Here is a 25,168-nt window from a genome sequence, read left to right as displayed (position 1 = left end):
GTATCCGTTAGTGTCCTGACCTCCTCTTGCTCCGCCTGCTGCTCCTCCGGTCTGTCGGGGGAGAACGAGTCCAGCAGTCTCAGGTCCAACATGGACTTGACCATCAGGACACCGTCCGCGCTGCCCGTCCTCCTGGACCAGCGACGGCGAGGGAGTCGACCCCCCAGAACCTCCTGAGGAGTCAGCATTTATTCATTAAGGCTGTTTCTTTGTACAAACGTTCACACTTTGCGCTGAATGTTCAGTTGAACGCCCACCGACCTTCCTGCTGTCTCTGCCGCTCTGAGAGTCCTGAGAGTCCAACTTCTCATCAGACGTTTCTGCAGGAAAACAGTGGATTTTCATTTAGCGTTTGTTTCTCTTCCAGCCTGAATACGAGTCCGTGTACATTTTAAAGCTCGAATGAGTCACGTTTCTGTTATCAATAGAATAAAAGCTAACGTGTCTTTAAACACAGTTAAAGACACGTTAGCTTCTGATTAAACACAGAAACACTGACTGGACGTCACCGATTCTCATTTTAAAGAATTTCCTCGATGGGAGCAATAACGTATTTCTAATTTAGCATGTCGTGTAGCCACGGTAACAGACCTGTCTCCTCCTCCAGTCTTCCTGCTGTGACCGTATAAGGACAGCGGAGCGCCTCTTCCTCCTCCTCCTCCTCCTCCTCCTTGTCGCTGTCAGACGACATGGTGACGACACGAGCAGACGACGCCTCGCTGCTGCTGCAACAAACACTATTTAGTCTCATATCTGTCACACACACCGACCACTTTATTAGGTACACCTAAAACAAATAGCTAATCAGCCAATCACATGGCAGCAGAAAGGGGATTTACACATATATATATATATATATATATATGTGTGTGTGTGTGTGTGTGTGTGTGTGTGGGGTTTGGACTTGGCAGGTACTTTCTGTTTTTATCACCTTCTTCACTTGTTTAAAACACTACGAGTCGCCGTCTTACTCGTTAACATTTCCCTGTTGAGAAAACTGACCGTACATTCCTCCCTCCTCATGTTCCTCTTACAAACGCCAAAAGTTTTTATTGCTGGCCGAAGTCGTGAGAATTCGTCAGCGTAGGTCTTAAATGACCACTGAACACTTCAGGTGTCGACAGCAGCTGTGAAACAAGCCCGACGTTTACCTGAGGTTTACCACTTTTTGCTGAGGTGCATTTTGGGAGTTCTGAGTGCTGCTGGGAGGTCGGAGGTCAGCGAGTCGCTGCCTCATCCTGATGGTCAACTCTGGACTGAGACGCCACACGAAGATACAGCTGCACACACACACACACACGCGCAGAGGGTTCATTAGTACTCTCATAGAAATCTTTCTAAAGGTTTTGATGTAAAATGCAAATAAGTTCATGTTTACACACACTGATCATCAGTTTGTTTTGACATAACCAGGGACAGGGGCTAGAAACCTGTGTCCATGGTAACCTACTTCATGTCTAATGCATTCATCTCTGCCAAATTAAGAAAAATAAGACGTGCCTGTCTCCAGAGACTGTGATCAGATGTCTGCAGTCGCTGCTGAACTTCAGACCCGTGACAATCTCTGAGAGGCCGACAGAGAAATAACCGTTACTCACACAGATAAGTACACACAGTACACACAGTACACACATAGATACACGGATCAATACATCCACGCATGAGACGGTGATCTACTGACCCGAGTGTCCGAACATGGTGGCCACACACTCTCCGGAGTAGAAGTCAAATATACTGATGTTCTTGTCTGAGCAGGAGGTGGCGATGTAGAGACCTGAGGGGTCGATCTGCACCTGAGGAGGACGAGGAGGAGGAAGAGGAGGTTAACGCCTGTGGACTAAATGCTAATGAAACAGCAGACTGACTGGGGGGGGTCATGTGACCTACCTTAATGAGAGTCCCATCCTCGCCCTGAGAGCCTTTATACAGCTTCTTCTGTTTCCCATTGCTGATGTTAAAGATCCTGCAGGAGGAGGAAAGAAATGATGTCTGGTTCGTAATAATTCTGCTACACTGAGCTCCTCCTCCTGTATGAATAAACATCCCATTAATACATCTTACTAACGCCACTTCTTCCCTTTCCTGTTGTTTCTGTGTGGACGTAGCGTCGGACTGCTGCTCTCTGTCTTCGTGGTGTCAGTCCTAAAGCTTCCCGCCGCAGCAGATCCATGTCTTGAATGCTGCGAGACATATGACGGTGTGGTATGTTCCTACTCTGACCAGCAGGTGGCGGCCTGATCTCACAGGTCAACACAGAGCAGCCAGACCAGGCTCGGACAGGAAACCATAAAGCTAACAACTAATTCATATCGAACGTTCATGCCAGAATGAATGAACACATGAATGAATGCAAATGAAATTTGAGTTCTGCTGCCAAACAGTATGTTAAACCTGGAAACAATAAATAAACATGGAGCTTATTAAATAAAATAACGTCTATATGGAAACTTTTCCTGCTGTTCTCCAGCCGACTGTCTGAAATCTGAGGCGGCCGAGGTTCCCACAGCGCATGAACGCACCATCAGAGTTTGTACATTTAGTGTAATGATAAAGGGTCCGCAACTGAGGGATGACGTCGTATTGCTGTTTGTCAAGAAATAAATGAGGGCACCAGAAGGGAGAGAGAGACAAGAGAAGAAGAAGCATCATGGCAGTTAATCCTAATCCACCTGCTGCTGGGTAATAATCCGGCCTGCAGACTGAAGCGTCATGTTTGTTTTAGCTGCGGGCGGATTAACACGCACGCTCTCAGACAGGTGTGTGCGTTACCTGATGCTGCGGTCCTGACAGCCCACTGCTGCGTACTTCCTGGTTGGTTCGACGTCCATGTCGTACAGCGTCGTCTTCCTCACCACGTGATGAGTCCGAGTGAATTCTAAGCCCTCCTCCATCTGCGAAAGACGGAAACAAAACAGAATCTGTTTCTCAAACTTTAATCCAAAATTGGCTCCAATTGTAACTGAATTTCGAGGAAAGACATCGTGACATGCTGCTTGTTTGCATCTACGGCAGCTGATTGGATAATGGAGATAAACAGCTGGTGGAGCTAACTTCTAAATTTCTGAAATTTGTTTTGTGTGCCAACTGAAGGTGTGCATATAAACCGGTGGATGGAAACTACCACGGCGTATTAGGGCCACTGTAGATTTTTCTTTTATGGGGGAAATTATGGAGGGATATTCACAGAAAAATCTCAAAACTTGCAAGATTAAAGTCAAATTTGTTCTTTTTATCGCATAAATTTACCACTTTAGTCTCAGAATCTAACAAAATGTGAGTTTTATCACAAAAATGTATTTAATCTGAGAATATCAATTAGTAGTATCACATAAATTTACTTTTTCGTAAATTTAAGTTTTATAAATTTTTTTCTTGCAAATTTGTTTATTTTGTCTCATAAATTTGTGATTTTATCGCAAATTTGTGAATTTTATTGCATACATTTATCACTTTAATGTCAGAATATCAGTGTTTTTTGTGAGTTAAGGGATTTGAGTTTTATCACTCAGGAAAACAGAAGAGCTACTTTGTGACATCACTCAGGTGTTGCTCTCACCTGCTGAGCGGTGCGGAAGTAGACGCTCTTATCGGCTCCACAGCTGATCATCCTCACCTTTCCCTCATTGGCTGACAGACAGGAAGAAGGTGACGTCAGAGGAGAAACATCAGCAGCAGAGTTTATTTCTACCAACAACTGTAACATGCCGCGACTCACCAGCGAATCGGACGGCAGTGATGGATGACGAGTGTTCATCCAGAGTCTGAACCAGACTGTACTCTCTGCCTGCATCCAGGACGTGGATCAGACGATCCCGACTGGCCGTGGCTAATAACTGGAGACCTGAGAGACAGACGGAGATGAAACCAGCCTGAGTTAAGTGTGGTCGGCGCCCCCTACAGGCTGCAGAGTTTCAACATCTGTACAGCAGTACAGAGGCTCCAGACACAGCGAGCCTCTGTACTGCTGTACACTGACGGCCCACCGCCTCATTTTTCTCTTTACATAAAGGCTAAAAGCAGAACAGCTAAAATGTCCCGGCTGACTGGCAGGAGACCCGGCCGCTCGTCATCCTGCAGCTTCTTCAGGAAGGTTTCTGGCTGAAACGCTCGAGACCATCAGAATAGAATCCAGAATAGAATTTAAAATCATACAAAGCTCTTAATGGTCAGGCACCATCTTATCTTAAAGAGCTCATAGTACCTTACTACCCCACCAGAGCACTGCGCTCCCAGAATGCAGGGTTACTTGTGGTTCCTAGAGTCTCCAAAAGTAGACTAGGAGCCAGAGCGTTCAGCTATCAAGCTCCTCTCCTGTGGAACCAGGTTCCAGTTTGGGTTCAGGAGGCAGACACCATCTCCACATTTAAGAGTAGGCTTAAGACTTTCCTCTTTGATAAAGCTTATAGTTAGGGCTGGCTCAGGTAGTCCTGAACCATCCCTTAGTTATGCTGCTATAGGCCTAGACTGCCGGGGGATTTCCCATGATGCACTGAGCTCCTCTCTCCTCTACTTTCTCTCCCTCTGTATGCAACCTCATCCCATTATTGCATGTTACTAACACAACTTCTCCCCTTTCTGGTAGTCTTGTGCTTTCTCGTCCCTCTCCTCTCTCCTCCTATCACTTCCTGCAGGTGTTTCTGGCTCTGGAGCTGTGGAGTCTGGATCTGTGGTTGCGGGTCACCTGCTGCCCCCGTGTTCCTGCTCGACACCCTCTGCTGCAACGACTATTGTTGCTAGTCCTATTGTTATTATTGTTATTATAATCATTAACATTACGATTGTTATCATTAACACTATTATAAATATCTGTACCATTTTTCATTTAGTCTATAGCAACATCACCTTTACTGTCTGTACCTCTGTGTGGATATTGTGTAGGCTGCCTCCCTCCCCTCTCTCTTCCTTCCTTCCTCGCTCTCTCTCTCTCTCTCTCTCCAACCGGTCGAGGCAGATGGCCGCCCACCCTGAGTCATGGTTCTGCTCGAGGTTTCTGCCTCTTAAAGGAAGTTTTTCCTTGCCTCTGTCTCCTAGTGCTGCTCTTGGTGGGAACTGTTGGGCTTCTGTAAATAACATCACAGAGTACGGTCTAGACCTGCTCTTTTATGAAAGCGCTGTGAGATAACTGTTGTTGTGATTTGGCGCTATATAAATAAAATTGAATTGAATTGAGACGTTTCAGATCATCTTTACAGTCTGGGAGGAGCTGGCCCTGACTGCTGAGGTGGCGTTTACTCTACAGGAAGTGATGTCACTCCTGCTGTTAAACTGTGTGTGTTCACAAAGCCTCAGCATTCCTCTCGCTGTGCTGCAGTTTCCTGGTCGACAGGACTGAACAGTTTTACTATCGATGAGACCGCCGACACTTTCACAGCCGGTTTTAAGTGTGTGTGTTACTGTGTGTGTTACTCTGTGTGTTACTCTGTATGTGTTACTGTGTGTGTTACTGTGTGTGTTACTGTGTGTGTTACTCTGTGTGTGTGTGTTACTCTGTGTGTGTTACTGTGTGTGTGTTACTGTGTGTTACTATGTGTGTTACTGTGTGTGTTACTATGTGTGTGTTACTATGTGTGTGTTACTATGTGTGTGTTACTCTGTATGTGTTACTCTGTATGTGTTACTGTGTGTGTGTGTGTTACTGTGTGTGTTACTCTGTATGTGTTACTGTGTGTGTTACTATGTGTGTGTTACTATGTGTGTGTTACTCTGTATGTGTTACTCTGTGTGTGTTACTGTGTGTGTTACTATGTGTGTGTTACTGTGTGTGTTACTGTGTGTGTGTTACTGTGTGTGTTACTGTGTGTGTTACAGTGTGTGTGTGTTACTGTGTGTGTGTGTGTGTGTGTGTTACTGTGTGTGCCTTCATCTGGTTACCTAGGAAACGGTAACTGAGTTCAGTTTGACAAACGGCGTGAACAGAAAATGAGACCGTTCCTGTGTGGACACAAGTACAGGTCGTTTACTGTTGTTTAGAGACTTACTCTGAGAAGGTGGCGGCGGCGTTGGGCAGGTGAAAACAGGTGAAAACATGACAGATTTCTGGGCTGGGCCCCCAGTGTTTGAAGGGCCTGGAAACACCCCTGCTGTGAGCAATAAACCACACAGCGAGACTAAAGGATCAGGAAACCTTGGCAGCTGCTTTGGTTCATTAGCTCTTCTCAGGTCGACCTTTCTGTAATATAAATTCTAGATTCTAAAGTGGCGTTGGCGCAGTGGATAATGTAGCAGGTCTAAAACCATGTAATATTTTTAATAAATTTATGAGAATTAATACCCAATTATGAATTATGAGTAAATGCTGCGACTGTCACTTTAATTTAAAGCTTTACTGTTTGACTCACAGAGGGCTAAAATAAATATCATCAGTTAGGAGTCTGCTGATCGGCTAATAAATGAAAGGATAAGATTAGGGATGGGGATCGAGATCCGGTTCTAAAAGGACCCGGTTCCAAAATTTCTCAAAACCCGAAAACCAATAAGGTTCGAGCTTATCGATACTGCGGGTCCTAAAATGTAACGTTATGTCTCGAGCGTCATTTATCTTGAAATGCAATGGATAAGAAAACTAATGTTAATTTATTGATGACACCGAAACGTGGTATTAAACTGTTCATCATCGGGCTGCAGCTCTCTGTCACGCACATGAAGCAGGTCTAAAGCCACGTATGATTTTTAATAAATTTATGAGAATTAATACCCAATTATGAATTTTAATATTCAGAAAATATGAATCCATAAATCTCTCGTTTCGGGGCACCACCAGAGTTGTTATTAACCCAAAGTCTCCGGACCTCTGGGTAGCATTTTAATAATTATACAATTATTCACTAGTGATCAATTAGTTAATAATGGCTCAATTATCTTAAGTCAGTCAGTCAATCTCATCTGAAGGGTAAATTCTCTTGGCAGGGACTTAGAAATAGGCAACACACACAATTCCTTGATTAGTGAATTTATTAGCTAACTAAGGTGATATAAAATGCAGTTAAATACACTAAAGAAATAAACACCGGCTAAACAATGAGAAGGGGTTCCTATTGTGGGAGAATTTGACTCATACAGCAGCTAATGAATGCAATTAGAAGATAACTCAGTTAAACCTGTCTAGGGGTTTAAGGACTGAATATAATGGATTAACAACTACTGGACATCACTGACCACAGGATGCTTTGTTTTGCCTTACGGTAGGTTGGCGGCCTGCCTTGGCCTGTTGCACGGCTCCCACGCTAGCTGCCCGATTCCTGGCTTTTTGCTAGGGAATTCTCTGGGGTTCTCCGTGTCTGGAAGGAAGGAAAAACCCTCAAGGGTTGGCCGTCCTCCGTCTCGCAATTCGGCTGTTCTTCAGGTGTCCTTTGTTGCTGCTGGCGAGACCACGTGACTGGGTCTGACCTCGGTGACGTTAGCTCGACGAATAAAGCTTAAAGAGAACTTGGTTGTTCTTGAATTACACTAGTGTAACTTAACGGACTGATAACTTTTAACAAAACAAACCAAAGAAAATAAAACGCAAGTAAAATTGCTGTTAAAAGAGGGAAAAGCTGATGTCGCGGCACTTCGCGTGTGTAGCTTCAAACGAAACAAAGCTTTTGTTGCGCCGGGCCGAACTCTTAGGGTGTTGCCGGGAGAGGGGGCACGCCGGGCGCGTGCCGAAGCGCTGTTGAAGCGTCAGGAACAAAACAGAGCACAAAGAACAAGAGACAAGAGAGCGAACAACCTCGTGTGTCGCGCTTTTGTTGGTTGGGGCGTGGTTCCCCAGAGGGCAGTCCTTATTGGCCGTTTCCGGTTTCCTGAGGGACTGTCTTTCTAAACTTTTAATATGTCTTAAAAAAAAAGGAAAAGAAAATCTGTTTGCGCGTATTATAATCAAATATTTTCCCACAATCAAACCTCAATGGTCAAACGGTTGTACCGTTCTTAGTTTTAAGCACCTGATAAGGGAAACAATTGTCAAATAATTGGTCATGAGTGACATTTATACATTACCGGCATTTCATACGATGGTATGTAATACTTATTTCGTCCACTTGGGAGAGCTCAGGTTACATGACGATAGCTTGGATTAACCCTAAGACAATCTTTGCTCAGGAACTGGGAAATTCAGTTATTTAACCTTAAATTCAAGCTGGCAATTAATAGAGTATAGTATGACATTTCTTTATCCTCATTTCTAAAGAAGGTGTGTGAGAAAGTATTGTGAACAAACATTGGTTACACATAAAATGAAGGAATGTCATTAACCTTGCTGAAAATTAAAACACTGCAAAAGTAACTTAATTAGATTCTTTTCAGCAATAATATCAACAACAGATAGCAACAACATGGTAACATAACTAATCAAACAGAGGCAAACGTAATCAAGTAACTAAAAGATTATTTAATTAAACGAGGTAATGCTTTGAGTCTTTGGAGACAGCAGTCTGTTTACACAAAGAAGTTCAGGGCTGTCCCTGGTGTCCTGGATTTTCTCACCTGGGCGTGAAAAGGAGTATCCCTTTGATGAGAGGTAATTAAACACAGAGCAAGGTCAGTTGCCATGGTTACGTGTGTGTGGGGGGGCAGTTTAGGGTTTCCTGCCCCCTCTTAAGGAGAGTTTCGATAGGCTGTTTGTAATCTCTGGTTAGTTTCTTTTGTCATTTGAACAGTTCAGGCACCGAGAGGCTTATCTCGGCTGTTGCCAAAGGTGGCCTGTTTTACGACCAACTGCCCAGGAATAGCACTTAGAGAAAGCGACCTTTCAACCCCCCTTCCTTTGGGGTCGCTTCAGCTGTCTGTAGGGGTTGGTGATCGGGTTTGGTAAATTTATTTAATATAAATGCACAAATCCACACTGTTGGTACACTACAATAAGACACACACCTTTGGGTTCAATTCTCACTGCGACACACGAGCAAGACACTTCACCGCCAGCTGCCAGAGGCGTTAACATTTCCAGCAATTGTAAGTCACTTTGGATAAAAGCGTCTAAATCTGAGATTCACAAAGATTTTGAGATACTGGAGTTTTGATTTCTGTGAGCTGGAATCATCGAGCAAAACACAAACCTGAAATATTTCACTCGATGTGAATCTAGAATATTTGAATTAAATTGTGGAAGAACATGAACTTCTCCACGATGTTCTAGTTTTGTGAGATGCAGCGGTTTAGTTGTGTTAAAGATCAGAGAAGATCCCAAACTGCTCCTGAGAGAGACCGGCACTTTTTACAAAAGTACCAAACCATTTTAAGTAACAAAATAAACTACAGTATTTTCACATTTAAAAACTCCTAAAGATACTCTTCACCTGAACACTGACTCAGCTTTTCTCTGCGTCACGTGATGAATCTGTAACCAGTTAACGGATCAGACCCTCTCGTCTCGCAGTGATCACGCAGATGAAGGTGAGTTTGACACAAATTAGACCACGGACCCCCGTTTGATAAGATTTGGCCCCAGGGTGGCCCTCTGATAGGAGTGTAGCTTTTAATTGTTTGATTACAGAAAGTGGATGAAACCATGAACAGACTAAATATAAATGATTCCTCTTTTTGCTGGGGGCCCCCTGGAAATTAATGCAAAATGGACCTTTGACAGTTTAACAAGACCGTTTTTGTTGGAATATAATCGATCGGTGGATTAAGTTACTGTGAGGCTTCACATGTGATTCGCATCACTTTTGCTTGTACTGGCTGGTCTGATGGAAGCTCTGATTGGACACGCTGTGGTGATCGTATCTTGAAATGGTTTGCATTGGTTGAATCACGAGGACTTTAGCTTTCAAACAGTGGATCATATGAGTATGAAGCTAACATAGTTGCTGTGTGCACAGACCAAAAGCTGCCGCCAGGACCTGACGGCCCGCGGGTGTGATCCAAAATGTGAAGCTACTCTCATCAAATACAAATAACAGAATCCTATTTTGTCCTGAGTGCGTGAAACTTATTACATATTTTGTAATAAACAGTATTTCTATACAGTGTTTTATATTCTGTATTTTCTCACCTGTATCAGGTTTGGAGAACTCGAGGCAGAGGATCTCTGAGTCGTGAGCCTGAACGTTCATGATCTCCTCCATACTGTCCAGATCATGGATCCTGCAACACACACAGTGTTAGACAGCAGTAGTGTGTGTGTGTGTGTGTGGAGACTTAACTGACTCAGCTGCTCATTATGTCTTCTCGTTATTAACCCCGCCCCCGCTCACCTGAGGACTCCTATGCGGTCTCCAGAGGCCAGGTGCTGTCCATCCGGACTGACCCTCAGGGTCCTAATGCCCGCTCTGCTTGTGTCAGTCTGCTGCCCCTCTGAGCCCGATGACCCCGCCTTCTCAGTGTTGCCACCTGTGACGACACCGCTCTCAGTGTCCATGAGGCTGCTTATGTTGTCGTCCACGTAAATGACCTTCTGTAGGTCCTGTGGGGTCAGAGATCAGAGAGGTGAGGAAGGCGTCAGGAGTATAGTTGTGTGTCAGGGTAAGTGAAGTGTACGGGTGCAGGTGTGTTAGGGTAAGTGAAGTGTACAGGTGCAGGTGTGTTAGGGTAAGTGAGGTGTACAGGTGCAGGTGTGTTAGGGTAAGTGAAGTGTACGGGTGCAGGTGTGTAGGGGTAAGTGAGGTGTACGGGTGCAGGTGTGTCGGGGTAAGTGAGGTGTACGGGTGCAGGTGTGTCGGGGTAAGTGAGGTGTACGGGTGCAGGTGTGTGTAGGGGTAAGTGAAGTGTACGGGTGCAGGTGTGTGTCGGGGTAAGTGAGGTGTACGGGTGCAGGTGTGTGTCGGGGTAAGTGAGGTGTACGGGTGCATGTGTGTCGGGGTAAGTGAAGTGTACGGGTGCAGGTGTGTGTCGGGGTAAGTGAGGTGTACGGGTGCAGGTGTGTCGGGGTAAGTGAGGTGTACGGGTGCAGGTGTGTGTCGGGGTAAGTGAGGTGTACGGGTGCAGGTGTGTGTCGGGGTAAGTGAGGTGTACGGGTGCAGGTGTGTCGGGGTAAGTGAGGTGTACGGGTGCATGTGTGTCGGGGTAAGTGAGGTGTACGGGTGCAGGTGTGTGTCGGGGTAAGTGAGGTGTACGGGTGCAGGTGTGTCGGGGTAAGTGAGGTGTACGGGTGCAGGTGTGTGTAGGGGTAAGTGAGGTGTACGGGTGCAGGTGTGTGTCGGGGTAAGTGAGGTGTACGGGTGCAGGTGTGTAGGGGTAAGTGAGGTGTACGGGTGCAGGTGTGTGTCGGGGTAAGTGAGGTGTACGGGTGCAGGAGTGTGTCGGGGTAAGTGAGGTGTACGGGTGCAGGTGTGTGTCGGGGTAAGTGAGGTGTACGGGTGCAGGTGTATGTCGGGGGAAGTGAGGTGTACGGGTGCAGGTGTGTGTAGGGGTAAGTGAGGTGTACGGGTGCAGGTGTGTGTCGGGGTAAGTGAAGTGTACGGGTGCAGGTGTGTGTAGGGGTAAGTGAGGTGTACAGGTGCAGGTGTGTGTCGGGGTAAGTGAAGTGTACGGGTGCAGGTGTGTGTCGGGGTAAGTGAAGTGTACGGGTGCAGGTGTGTGTCGGGGTAAGTGAGGTGTACGGGTGCAGGTGTGTGTCGGGGTAAGTGAAGTGTACGGGTACAGGTGTGTAGGGGTAAGTGAGGTGTACAGGTGCAGGTGTGTGTCGGGATATGTGGGTTCTCGTACGTGGCTCAGGATGTTCCTGTTCTGGACGTTGCTGTCAATGTTCCACAGTCGGATGGTGTTGTCTGAGGAGCAGGACAGGAACGACCCGGGTGCGAGGCGCACCTCGCTGCCTCCTCCTGCTCCTCCTCCTCCTCCTCCTGCTCCTCCCCCCTCTGGGTACACCTGCAGGAGACACAAAAGGCATTTAATAAGTCAAGCGACCAAACTCTGCCTCTAATCAGCAACCTGTTTACTGGTTACCTCTTATTATTTATTCATCATTCTCTCCTTCCCTATTTCAGAGCTGTATTCCAAATCCACCCACCTCAAGTTCATTACTCCTGCACATAATATTTGATCCAGCATCCATCGCACTGTGTTCATGTATGCGTATATGCACCTGTATATCTCATCCACCTCCGACATGTACATAATAATAATACTAATTTACTTCTGCATCCTTTGCACTCTGCACTATTGGTCAATCTGTCTATATTGTTTTTGTTGTTATTTATAGCGGGCATACATGTGTTCTCTATACTGTAGCCTGTGTCTGATTTTATTATTGTATATGAGTAAGCAATGTACAATCCAGAGTCAAATTCCTCGTATGTGGACACACATCTCGCAAATAAATCTGATCCTGACAGGAGGTCATCACTTGTAATTTCAATCAGCTGAGACTTGCTTAAGACAGATGATTCATCATTGTACAGTAACTAACCCTCCCCCTGATCAGTGACTGTCCAATCACAGTTTAGCTACAGTAAGTCGTCTCAGCAGGTGTGTCAGTGTGTGGACCTGCACCTGCAGTCAGAGAGACTCTGTTTAAAGGGTCTGTTCAAAGCCACCAGACTCCATGAACAAAAACAGTAATTTTACCTCTGCCTCGATCTGTGAGTTTGTTTGTATCATTGTGCGACTTTAGTGTTTTTAATCCTGTAAAAACACCACAGTCACACAGCAACATAATATATTCATGTGTTCATCTCTTCCATCTGGGTTTGGGGTGAATCCTTATTTAAAGATGAAGCAGCAGATTCAGGGATTCACTCCACCGTTTCCTGTGCAGTTTTAGCATTGCTCGTGCTCCTATCATGTTATTGTGTTTTTATGACCCACTGCTGTTTCAGCTCTGTGACCTTTGACCTCTTCGGAGGACTGGAATGTGTTCACACTGACCTCCAGGCTCCACACACAGGAGGAGTGGTACAGGGCGGAGTACAGCTTTCCCGCCCTGCGGGGGTCTCGGAGGTCTCTGACGTCCCACACATAAACACTGTGGTCGTTGTAGACGCACGACAGCCAGCGGTTGGTCGGGTCGTAGGTCACCGCCACCGTGTCCGGGTAACGAGCCTCAGGCTGGCAGGAGAACAGCTGACTGAGGAGGAACAGAGAGAGCTTAGGGAAGAGTTGTTTTAGTTTGATGAGTTCCTGAAGGATTGTGGGGATTCACAGAGACGTTGACGTGGCAACTAAAAATAAAACCCATGCTGATGTTTCCATGGTTTCCATGGTAACCTGTCTACATGTCCAGTGGTCAGCTGATGTCTGAATAAAAACCAGACTGACTGAGGTTTCCTGTTCTGCTGCCTATAAATAAATATATACTGAAGTCAAAGTATTTATCGGTGCACTACTGTAACGCTGTAAACACAGTTTGACCCCAATATACACACTGTAGGATGTTGTTGATATACAGCATATTTATATACAAACGTGTGTGTTAAGCGCGTTACCTGACAGGTGACAGCTGAGCGCGTTACCTGACAGGTGACAGCTGAGCGCGTTACCTGACAGGTGAGCGCGTTACCTGACAGGTGACAGCTGAGCGCGTTACCTGACAGGTGACAGCTGAGCGCGTTACCTGACAGGTGAGCGCGTTACCTGACAGGTGAGCGCGTTACCTGACAGGTGAGCGCGTTACCTGACAGGTGAGCGCGTTACCTGACAGGTGACAGCTGAGCGCGTTACCTGACAGGTGACAGCTGAGCGCGTTACCTGACAGGTGACAGGTCAGCGCATTACCTGACAGGTGACAGGTCAGCGCGTTACCTGACAGGTGACAGGTCAGCGCGTTACCTGACAGGTGACGGGTCAGCGCGTTACCTGACAGGTGACAGCTGAGCGCGTTACCTGACAGCTGAGCGCGTTACCTGACAGGTGACAGGTGAGTGTGTTACCTGGCGTCTACCATACAGGAGATGTCGGCTCCCAGACTGTGTGGGCGAGGCAGGGTGCACAGGAAGTGCAGGCTGACGGGGCTGAAGGCCCGGACCGTCCCATCAGAACAACCGCAGAAGATCAACTCGTCTGTGACGGTCAGACAGGTGGCCTGAGACGTCTGATGACGGACAGACAGACAGACGACAGGTGAGTCAAACCATTATGAACTCAGGACGTTCACTTCATCTTGCTGAGTTGTGAGGACACCGTGAAAATGAAGATGTTTTTGATCCTGTAATTCTGACGTTATGAGATCCTAGGAGTCATTTTTAGTGAGGAAGCATCTACCTGTGACCTCTAACCCCAGGTGAGATCTAGTGTAGGAATAAGTTAGACAGACTTCCATTTGCAGAAATCCACCTGCACTGACTGAAAATGGATTTAAAAAAGGAAAACAACATATTTTCTTAATTTATTTAATATTTTCTTCCCTTGCTAGTCGTTTCTCCGTGTTTCCAGTCTTTGTGCTAAGCTAGGCTAAACACAAACTGCATAATATATGCTAGCTGGTTTTAGCTTCCATTAACATCAGCTAGAATCGACCAGCCTAGTTCATTCTTTCCAAAAAAGCTTTTTCTGGAGCTTCCAATTAATATAAATAAACACTAGTAAGTTGACCTTGAGTTCAGATTTTCAAGTTAGCATTGTGTTGTATATGCTAACTATTTGTAGCAATGATGACATGTACTAGTTATAAACCCATGTCATTACTAACACTGTGGCTAATCTGGCATCACTCTGCCTCTGGTCTTTCTGCTAAGCTAGGCTAAACCTGGTGTAACCCTGAAGACATGCCTTTCATACCTTTCAACAACTATGTTATATAGTTGCCCCTGCCTCCAGTGTTTGTGCTAAGCTAAGGCGAAACACGCCCTGATACTGATATCAGTTTATCTTTCTAAACCTGTTCAATAAACAAGATGCAATTAAATCAGACAGTTGTAGTTCTGATGGTGCTAAGCTAAGCTAGCAGCGTCGGCATACACGGCCGCAGTTCATCAGATCCCGTCAGATTATTGGCAGAAAGTGAGACATGATGATGCATCAAATCTGTGTTTGAGAACCTGGAGGCTGTTTCTGTTCTTTGAGTCTGAAACAAAGACTGAAGATGAAGTGAGAGAATGTGTGTGGGTGAAGATTCAGACAAAGACGGCTGTGACTGTGCGCTGCTGCTCGGTCAGGACTGCTACTGCAGTATCACTACTGCTGTATTAGTACTGCAGTATCACTACTGCTGTATCAGCAGTATCACTACTGCTGTAATAGTACTGCAGTATCACTACTGCTGTATTAGTACTGCAGTATCACTACTGCTGTAATAGTACTGCAGTATCACTACTGCTGTATTAGTACTGCAGTATCACTACTGCTGTATTAGTACTGCAGTATCACTACTGCTGTATCAGCAGTATCACTACTGCTGTAATAGTACTGCAGTATCACTACTGCTGTATCAGCAGTATCACTACTGCTGTAATAGTACTGCAGTATCACTACTGCTGTATCAGCAGTAGTGATACTGCAGTAGTGATACTGCTGTATTAGTACTGCAGTATCACTACTGCTGTATTAGTACTGCAGTATCACTACTGCTGTATCAGCAGTATCACTACTGCTGTAATAGTACTGCAGTATCACTACTGCTGTATTAGTACTGCAGTATCACTACTGCTGTATCAGCAGTATCACTACTGCTGTAATAGTACTGCAGTATCACTACTGCTGTAATAGTACTGCAGTATCACTACTGCTGTATTAGTACTGCAGTATCAGTACTGCTGTATTAGTACTGCAGTATCAGTACTGCTGTATTAGTACTACAGTATCACTACTGCCGTATCAGCAGTATCACTACTGCTGTATTAGTACTACAGTATCACTACTACCGTAGCAGCAGTATCAGTACTGCTCTATCAGTACAGCCACTGGAGTACTGCAGTATCAGTAGTATCAGTACTGCAGCAGCGAGAGGATGCAGGATGTTGGTGGGGGATGCTGCGTTCAGGGTCCTCTGTGAATGTGAGTGTGGAGGGTGAACGGGGTGTTACGTCACTCCAGTGGTTATGAAGGATTGCGGCGTACGGTGAAACTGACCAATGGAGTGAGAGGAAGGAAGTGAAGTGGGCGTGTTTGAGTCAGTCAGTTCAGCCAGTGAGGACGAAGATTCAGATTTTTTGGATCAGATTCATGTTCTTCAAAGTTCCTTCTGTTCTGAACGTTTATCAGCCAACATAGAGCTGAAGAGTGAAGCTTCTCAGTCCTCCAGCTCTTCGCTCATCAAAGGAAGGCTTAAAACAAGGGCACCTGGACTAGCTGAAGATCCTGATCCGGTCCTCTTCATTTTAACCTTCCTGGGTAACTAAAGAGCTGAATGTATTAACGACGTGCAGGAGTGGCGAGCTCCGTTTTCTAGCTGTGGGGTCTAATAAGTAAACCAAACCAAGTTGACCTTGTTCTATGAAACCTTTCCCCTTTTCGGTCAGAGCAGCAATGAAAACTGTCAGTGGACAGTAGATCTGCTGCAATGTTTAGCGTCTTTGGCCAATTACAAACCATCTCAACAGAATGCAGGAAGCTGTTTTAGCTAATTAGCTGTGAGGGTCACTAATCTCGGGATGCGCTCGCTGCTGGGCTCCTTTTTAAAAAACAAAGCTGCAGAGCTGAAACGATTCATTCAGAAACTCAAATAACTTGTTTAGTCTGTCCACTATACACGGCGCAGTGTTTCGCACGGACGGTTATTACTGTCACACAACGTGCTCGCGCTTTGCCCACCTGAAGACGACGTGATCTGATGGCGCTGTTAGCAAAATGTAGGCAGAGAAAACAGCGTTCCCAAAGTCTGGGATCATTTGAAGCTAACAGGAAACAGCAGCTCTGTGCAACAGAACCACGGCTTCAGCACCTGAGCAGAAAGACCCGGTCTACGCATCCACGGAGCAGACCCAAACTAGCTAACGTTAGCATTTAGCTAGTTGAGATGAAGGCTAACAAAGCTGTAAATGTAGAAACGTTGTTGTTCTCCGACTGGTTGGTCCGTGAGTTTGAGTCTCCTGAATAAACTTTTTGTCCAGCTAGCTTAGAGCTCGGAGCGCTATCGTAGCTGGCTAGTGTTAGCGTGTTCTCAGCTAGCCGGTACGTCACCGAACACACAGAAGAACCAAACACATATTCTGCTGAGTCACTTTCTGGTTTGGCCTCAGATTAGAGCTGGGGCGATTCGTCGACGTGGTCGATTACGTAAATACGTCGACAGGAAGAGGTCGTTCGAGCCGTTTGGAACAGCACTCGATGCCTCGCCGTCCTGTTAGACGCCTGCTGAGACAGACGTTCAGCCCGTGTGAGTTTCTGAGGCACAGGAAGCGTATTCACGTCACGTCGACCTCAGTCAGTCAGACGTCACAGCCTGCAGAGCTCATGATGTTTCCGTCAGACATCTTTCTTCTCTTTAGCGTCACATTTTCTCATCAATCTGATCAGGGTAAATGTTTGAGGAGTCACGGGAGGAACTGACTGAGTCGAGGCGAGATGACGACTTACGGAGGCGGAGTCGACTCTCTGCACAGGAAGCAGAGGAGGAAGCAGAGGAACTTCACATTAGAGCGTTTAAACACAGAGAAACGTTCAAATCATTCAACAGGAAGTTAATATCAGTTTATCTGGGGTCAAACACCCGTGACCACACCCAGCGGTGATGTCACGGGGCGCTGGAGTCCACCTGTACGTCACTGTGAGCGCTCCCACTCACCCGCAGCTCCACCCACTTGTCGAGGAGTCGCCGGTCGTTGAACTCGCACAGCAGACCGGAGGAGGTGATGCAGAAGGTGGAGGCGGCCTGTCGACCGCGCCCGCACGCCACATCGCTGAAGAAGTTATTCCTGAGCTCTCCCAGCAGCCCTGAACGCCCCAGCAGAGGGACGGTGGCGTTCACCTGGAGACGGATGGAGAACAATTTCAATACCACAATCATTACACACCGTCTGTATTAACAGGTGATGAACAGGCGATCGACGTGAGAACCTTGGAGGTCTTGGAGTGGTCCAGGTACCAGAACTTGACGTGGCGGTTGCCGGCGGTAACAAAGTACGAGCTGTCGTCCGAGAAGGAGACGGCGGTCACTTTACTGGACACCTTGTTGGCTGCAACCACCACGTTTTCTGCTCAACAGACACAGAACAACAAAAGCAACAACAGATCAGCTCGCCGGTGAAATCCAGACTGGAGATCCCGCCCTGCTGTTTTCTGTCAGCCAATCAGGCTGCACTTCACGTCCACGTCCGCCCAGACTCACATAATATCTGCAGTGAGCACTTGGAAGGACCTGAATAACCCACGAGACGAGAAGAGATAGTCAGCCTTCCCTCCTGTCTGTCTGGGGAAGTGACCTCTTTACTACTTTTCACCTCCGTCAGAAATGAAATCATTTTAATGAAGCTAGAAACTCCAGGACTTTAACAGCTCCTGTGTTTCAGCAGCTTTCTGCTCACGTTCAAAACTCCCTGCACGTTCAGAGTCGCTCCCACAGATCTGTGTTCTCCGACACGTCCAGAGGAAAGGAGAACATTTTACTGAGAACACGATATCTCCTCAAATCTAAACTAAGATTCAAAACAACAGGCCTTGAACGCACCGTCCTGCTGGCTCTGTGACGCAGCGCTCCTCTGCAGGACGTCTGCGCCGACCTGCAGCCAATCAGAGCGAGCTGAGCGTGTTGTATAAACCTGCAGATTCTCTCTTCTCACATCGACTTCATCCACAGGGCGTCTTAAAGGGGCCCTGTTATGCTTTTCAGTATTTTCTGCTTATCTATTATATTACAGAGTCGGATGTTGAAGGAGGTAAAAGTGTCCTGTGAGCCAAAGACTCAGATTTCCCACGCTTCTGAACGCTCCGTTTTGCTAACAGCTCTGTATGACGTCACACAGAGACGGATTTCCTTTTATGGTCATTTGCTGCCGGCTACGCCCACAAAGGAATCCTGCAGGGTCTTGGCCAATCAGAAGACAGTGGGCTTTTACGGGAGGGGGGCCTTAAAGAGACAGGAGCATCTACAGCTTGCTTCAGACAGAGGCTGAAACGAGGGCCGGCATGAAGAACCGGTGTGAGACAGAATCATGCAAAGCTGCCGTACAGGAGACTCAGGCTGGAGATGCAGAGTGACAGCAGCAGGTCTTCAGGTGCTCCAGCCCCCCCATCATCAGGGCATGTGATCAGACCCTTGGACTCTCGTTGGACCATCGTCTGAATAGGCGCCACATTTATTTTCTGCTTTTAGTCGCTGCTGAACTTTCACATTAAAAGTCTTAGACAGCAGAAACGACTTTTCATTTTATCTGAATTGAAACTTGTTGCACCTCCTCTTCTTCTTCTTCTTCTGTCTTTATGTGTGCAGCCGTGAAGGAAGTACTAAAGTACAAAAGTCTACTTAAAGTAAAAGTACTCATCGTGCAGGACTTCCTGTTTCCTGTTCTGCCGTTACCTTCCAGTTCCAGACGTTGACCATCATGTCGTGCTGGTAGCCCACGCTGACGATGTACTTCCCGTTGGGAGAGAACGCCACACAGGCAACGCCATATTTATGTTCCTGCAGCTCCGCCACCTGCACACGCTCAGACACCTCCCAGACTCGAACCGCCGGCATGTGACCGCTCTGGGGGAGGAGGAAGAGGAGGAGGAGGAGGAGGAGGAAGAGGAAGAGAAGGAAGAGGAAGAGGAGGAGGAAGAGGAGGAGGAGGAGGAAGAGGAAGAGGAAGAGAAGGAAGAGGAGGAATATTAGAATTAAATATTTCTCTGATTAAAAATCCTACTTTTGTTCCATAACATCGTTTAAACATGATGAAGTTCAGGATGTTTCAGATTCGTTCTTTCATTAGTTAATAACAGCAGCTGACCAAACTGACCGCTGCTCTCCAGCTGTCTGCGTCAGGCTCCATCCAGCCGGAGGGAACGAACGCCGACGGTCTGCAGCGCGCCGGCTCGCCCCTCGCCCTCACGCCCCTCCCCCTCCCCCCTCACGCTCCTCCCCCTCGCCCTCACGCCTGCGTCGGGCTCCATCCAGCCGGAGGGAACGAACGCCGACGGTCTGCAGCGCGCCGGCTCGCCCCTCGCCCTCACGCCCCTCCCCCTCCCCCCTCACGCTCCTCCCCTCGCCCTCACGCCTGCGTCGGGCTCCATCCAGCCGGAGGGAACGAACGCCGACGGTCTGCAGCGCGCCGGCTCGCCCCTCGCCCTCACGCCCCTCCCCCTCCCCCCTCACGCTCCTCCCCCTCGCCCTCACGCCTGCGTCAGGCTCCATCCAGCCGGAGGGAACGAACGCCAACGGTCTGCAGCGCGCCGGCTCGCCCCTCGCCCTCACGCCCCCCCCCCCCCCCCCTCACGCTCCTCCCCCTCGCCCTCACGCCTGCGTCGGGCTCCATCCAGCCGGAGGGAACGAACGCCGACGGTCTGCAGCGTGCCGGCTCGCCCCTCGCCCTCACGCCCCTCCCCCTCCCCCTCACGCTCCTCACCCTCATGCCTGCGTCGGGCTCCATCCAGCCGGAGAAAACGAACGCCGACGGTCTGCAGCGCCCTCACGCCTTACTTTACTTTTCCACCAGCTAGAGTTTAATAAAATCATTATTATTATGTCATTATTGTCTCATTATGTCACACGACGTGAAGGCCTGACGGAACAAAAGGATCCTGATGCACGTGTTCCATAAATTCAAGATATACATGATGATGTCACTATTGTTATAAGTGTTTAAATCATCCCAGCTGGTCCAATCAGATCTGCTGTCTGTGCCTGTGAGACTTTAACGCCCTGAATTCTGCCTCTCAGGGTTTCAGGCAGGCGGAAGTGAATTTCTGCCTCTGACTGCTTTTTATTGCCAAATTAAAAGAAATAAAAATAGTTTTATGATGGAACGTTTTTTATTGCTGTTTGCATGTTTTTCCTTCACAATGTTTGAGGACACCGTCTGCAGATTCATTTAGCGTCCAGCAGCAGCTCTGATCAACTGATCAGTGATCAGCCGAGTTCCTGCTGAGAGACCTTCTGTTACCTCCTCCACGTCTCCTCATCTCTCCTTCCTCCTTCTGTATTATATTGTATATTTATTGTAATTATCAGTAGCTCATCATACAGAACGAGCACAATCCAACCTGAGAAGTAGAATAACTGTAGAACATAATCAGAAAGGAAACAACAGTTTTTCATTTTCTCGTTCCTCTCCTCGGTCTCTCAGGTCAGTGAGAGACGGTAGGAAACGGGAAACGGTAACGTCGACCGGATGAACTGACCGTCTGCCACCGTCTCCCAGCATGCACCAGAGCGCTCCAGAGATAATTAACCCTTTAAACTCTGCAGCAGAAATGGTTCAGTATCAGCATTTCTTGGAGAATCTTCAAATGTCTCAAAAATGTGTCCAAGCCGAGCTAAAAGGTAAGTAAATAAAAACATTATAATAAAAATCAGACCAGCCTTCAGCCAGCTTTACTGAATAAATCCACAAAGTACGTTGATCAAAACCATCTAGAAACATTCAATAAAAAGGGGAAAAAGCTTCTTCGTCACCGCCGTAAACAAGATGTCCAAAACCTCCTCAGGGTGTCTTTTCCTCGCCACCAAGGTGGTGGTCTTTCAGATGCTTTTAAGGTGGTTTGAAATGTTTCTATGGTGCTTTAAGGGTTGTTTTAAAAGGTTTTAAAGGTGGTATTAGGTTGTTTCAAATGCTTTTAAGGTGGTTTGAAATGTTTCTATGGTGCTTTAAGTGTTGTTTTAAAAGGTTTTAAAGGTGGTATTAGGTTGTTTCAAATGCTTTTAAGGTGGTTTGAAATGTTTCTATGGTGCTTTAAGTGTTGTTTAAAAGGTTTTAAAGGTGGTATTAGGTTGTTTTAAAAAGGTTTAAATGGTGATTTAAAAAGGTTTAAATGGTGTTTTAAAGGTTTTAAAGGAGGTTTTAGGTTGTTTCAAATGCTTTTAAGGTGGTTTGAAATGTTTCTATGGTGCATTAAGGTTTGTTTTAAAGGTGGTTTTAGGTTGTTTCAAATGCTTTTAAGGTGGTTTGAAATGTTTCTATGGTGCATTAAGGTTTGTTTTAAAGGTGGTTTTAGGTTGTTTCAAATGCTTTTAAGGTGGTTTAAAATGTTTCTATGGTGCATTAAGGTTTGTTTTAAAGGTGGTTTTAGGTTGTTTCAAATGTTTTTAAGGTGTTTTAAAAAGGTTTAAATAGTGTTTTAAAGGTTTTAAAGGTGGTTTTAGGTTGTTTCAAATGCTTTTAAGGTGGTTTGAAATGTTTCTATGGTGGTTAAGGTTTGTTTTAAAGGTTTTAAAGGTGGTTTTAGGTTGTTTCAAATGCTTTTAAGGTGGTTTGAAATGTTTCTATGGTGGTTAAGGTTTGTTTTAAAGGTCTTTTTAGGTTGTTTCAAATGTTTTTAAGGTGTTTTAAAAAGGTTTAAGTGTTGTTTAAAAGGTTTTAAAGGTGGTATTAGGTTGTTTCAGATGTTTTTAAGGTGTTTTAAAAAGTTTCAAATGCTTTTAAGGTGGTTTGAAATGTTTCTATGGTGCTTTAAGGGTTGTTTCAAATGTTTTAAAGGTGGTTTTAGGTTATTTCAAATGCTTTTAGGGTGGTTTGAAATGTTTCTATGGTGCTTTAAGGGTTGTTTCAAATGTTTTAAAGGTGGTTTTAGGTTGTTTCAAATGCTTTTAAGGTGGTTTGAAATGTTTCTATGGTGGTTAAGGTTTGTTTTAAAGGTTTTAAAGGTGGTTTTAGGTTGTTTCAAATGCTTTTAAGGTGGTTTGAAATGTTTCTATGGTGCTTTAAGGGTTGTTTCAAATTTTTTAAAGGTGGTTTTAGGTTGTTTCAAATGTTTTTAAGGTGTTTTAAAAAGGTTTAAATGGTGTTTCAAAAGGTTTTAAAGGTGGTTTTAGGTTGTTTCAAATGCTTTTAGGGTGGTTTGAAATGTTTCTATGGTGCATTAAGGTTTGTTTTAAAGGTGGTTTTAGGTTGTTTCAAATGTTTTTAAGGTGTTTTAAAAAGGTTTAAATAGTGTTTTAAAAGGTTTTAAAGGTGGTTTTAGGTTGTTTCAAATGCTTTTAAGGTGGTTTGAAATGTTTCTATGGTGGTTAAGGTTTGTTTTAAAGGTCTTTTTAGGTTGTTTCAAATGTTTTTAAGGTGTTTTAAAAAGGTTTAAGTGTTGTTTAAAAGGTTTTAAAGGTGGTATTAGGTTGATTCAGATGTTTTTAAGGTGTTTTAAAAAGTTTCAAATGCTTTTAAGGTGGTTTGAAATGTTTCTATGGTGGTTAAGGTTTGTTTTAAAGGTGGTTTTAGGTTGTTTCAAATGCTTTTAAGGTGGTTTGAAATGTTTCTATGGTGCTTTAAGGGTTTGTTTTAAAGGTGGTTTTAGGTTGTTTCAAATGCTTTTAAGGTGGTTTGAAATGTTTCTATGGTGGTTAAGGTTTGTTTTAAAGGTTTTAAAGGTGGTTTTAGGTAGTTTCAAATGCTTTTAAGGTGGTTTGAAATGTTTCTATGGTGTGTTAAGGTTTGTTATAAAGGTGGTTTTAAGTTGTTTCAAATGTTTTTAAGGTGTTTTAAAAAGGTTTAAATAGTGTTTTAAAAGGTTTTAAAGGTGGTTTTACGTTGTTTCAAATGCTTTTAAGGTGGTTTGACATGTTTCTATGGTGTGTTAAGGTTTGTTATAAAGGTGGTTTTAAGTTGTTTCAAATGTTTTTAAGGTGTTTTAAAAAGGTTTAAATGGTGTTTTAAAGGTTTTAAAGGTGGTTTTACGTTGTTTCAAATGCTTTTAAGTTGGTTTGAAATGTTTCTATGGTGGTTAAGGTTTGTTTTAAAGGTTTTAAAGGTGGTTTTAGGTTGTTTCAAATGTTTTCAAGGTTTTTTAAAAAGGTTTAAATGGTGTTTCAAAAGGTTTTAAAGGTGGTTTTAGGTTGTTTCAAATGCTTTTAGGGTGGTTTGAAATGTTTCTATGGTGCTTTAAGGGTTGTTTCAAAAGGTTTTAAAGGTGGTATTAGGTTGTTTCAAATGCTTTGAAGGTGGTTTGAAATGTTTCTATGGTGCTTTAAGTGTTGTTTAAAAGGTTTTAAAGGTGGTATTAGGTTATTTCAGATGTTTTTAAGGTGTTTTAAAAAGTTTCAAATGCTTTTAAGGTGGTTTGAAATGTTTCTATGGTGGTTAAGGTTTGTTTTAAAGGTTTTAAAGGTGGTTTTACGTTGTTTCAAATGCTTTTAAGGTGGTTTGAAATGTTTCTATGGTGCTTTAAGGTTTGTTTTAAAGGTGGTTTTAAGTTGTTTCAAATGTTTTTAAGGTGTTTTAAAAAGGTTTAAATGGTGTTTTAAAGGTTTTAAAGGTGGTTTTACGTTGTTTCAAATGCTTTTAAGGTGGTTTGAAATGTTTCTATGGTGGTTAAGGTTTGTTTTAAAGGTTTTAAAGGTGGTTTTAGGTTGTTTCAAATGTTTTTAAGGTGTTTTAAAAAGGTTTAAATAGTGTTTTAAAGGTTTTAAAGGTGGTTTTACGTTGTTTCAAATGCTTTTAATGTGGTTTGAAATGTTTCTATGGTGGTTAAGGTTTGTTTTAAAGGTTTTAAAGGTGGTTTTAGGTTGTTTCAAATGCTTTAAAGGTGGTTTTAGGTCGTTTCAAATGCTTTTAGGGTGGTTTGAAATGTTTCTATGGTGGTTAAGGTTTGTTTTAAAGGTTTTAAAGGTGGTTTTAGGTTGTTTCAAATGCTTTTAAGGTGGTTTGAAATGTGTCTATGGTGCTTTAAGGGTTGTTTCAAATTTTTTAAAGGTGGTTTTAGGTTGTTTCAAATGTTTTTAAGGTGTTTTAAAAAGGTTTAAATGGTGTTTTAAAGGTTTTAAAGGTGGTTTTAGGTTGTTTCAAATGTTTTTAAGGTGTTTTAAAAAGGTTTAAATGGTGTTTCAAAAGGTTTTAAAGGTGGTTTTAGGTTGTTTCAAATGCTTTTAGGGTGGTTTAAAATGTTTCTATGGTGCATTAAGGTTTGTTTTAAAGGTGGTTTTAGGTTGTTTCAAATGTTTTTAAGGTGTTTTAAAAAGGTTTAAATAGTGTTTTAAAAGGTTTTAAAGGTGGTTTTAGGTTGTTTCAATGCTTTTAAGGTGGTTTGAATGTTTCTATGGTGGTTAAGGTTTGTTTTAAAGGACTTTTCGGTTGTTTCAAATGTTTTTAAGGTGTTTTAAAAAGGTTTAAGTGTTGTTTAAAAGGTTTTAAAGGTGGTATTAGGTTGTTTCAGATGTTTTTAAGGTGTTTTAAAAAGTTTCAAATGCTTTTAAGGTGGTTTGAAATGTTTCTATGGTGGTTAAGGTTTGTTTTAAAGGTGGTTTTAG

General features: G+C 44.5%; 1 protein-coding gene across 1 annotated transcript in view; it reads right to left on the bottom strand.

Moving 5' to 3' along the window:
* LOC119910661 (mitogen-activated protein kinase-binding protein 1-like) overlaps nt 1–25,168 on the bottom strand; it is a 59,341-nt gene that overhangs the window by 5,924 nt on the left and 28,249 nt on the right. The window contains 20 exon segments of the mRNA XM_038729385.1: nt 21–173; nt 262–320; nt 592–725; nt 1,152–1,280; nt 1,501–1,564; nt 1,682–1,793; nt 1,888–1,963; nt 2,770–2,891; nt 3,557–3,627; nt 3,716–3,841; nt 9,977–10,068; nt 10,179–10,387; nt 11,629–11,790; nt 12,790–12,988; nt 13,791–13,951; nt 17,374–17,391; nt 17,582–17,764; nt 17,854–17,990; nt 19,058; nt 19,313–19,483. Coding sequence (XP_038585313.1) covers nt 21–173; nt 262–320; nt 592–725; nt 1,152–1,280; nt 1,501–1,564; nt 1,682–1,793; nt 1,888–1,963; nt 2,770–2,891; nt 3,557–3,627; nt 3,716–3,841; nt 9,977–10,068; nt 10,179–10,387; nt 11,629–11,790; nt 12,790–12,988; nt 13,791–13,951; nt 17,374–17,391; nt 17,582–17,764; nt 17,854–17,990; nt 19,058; nt 19,313–19,483 — 2,379 coding nt within the window.

This window comes from Micropterus salmoides, unplaced genomic scaffold, assembly GCF_014851395.1.
Source record: "Micropterus salmoides isolate LMB-PRFRI ecotype aquatic unplaced genomic scaffold, ASM1485139v1 Ms_hic_scaffold_19, whole genome shotgun sequence".
NCBI lineage: Eukaryota > Metazoa > Chordata > Actinopteri > Centrarchiformes > Centrarchidae > Micropterus > Micropterus salmoides.
Note: the sequence above shows the minus strand (reverse complement) of the source record. Positions and strands in the feature narration are given on the sequence as shown.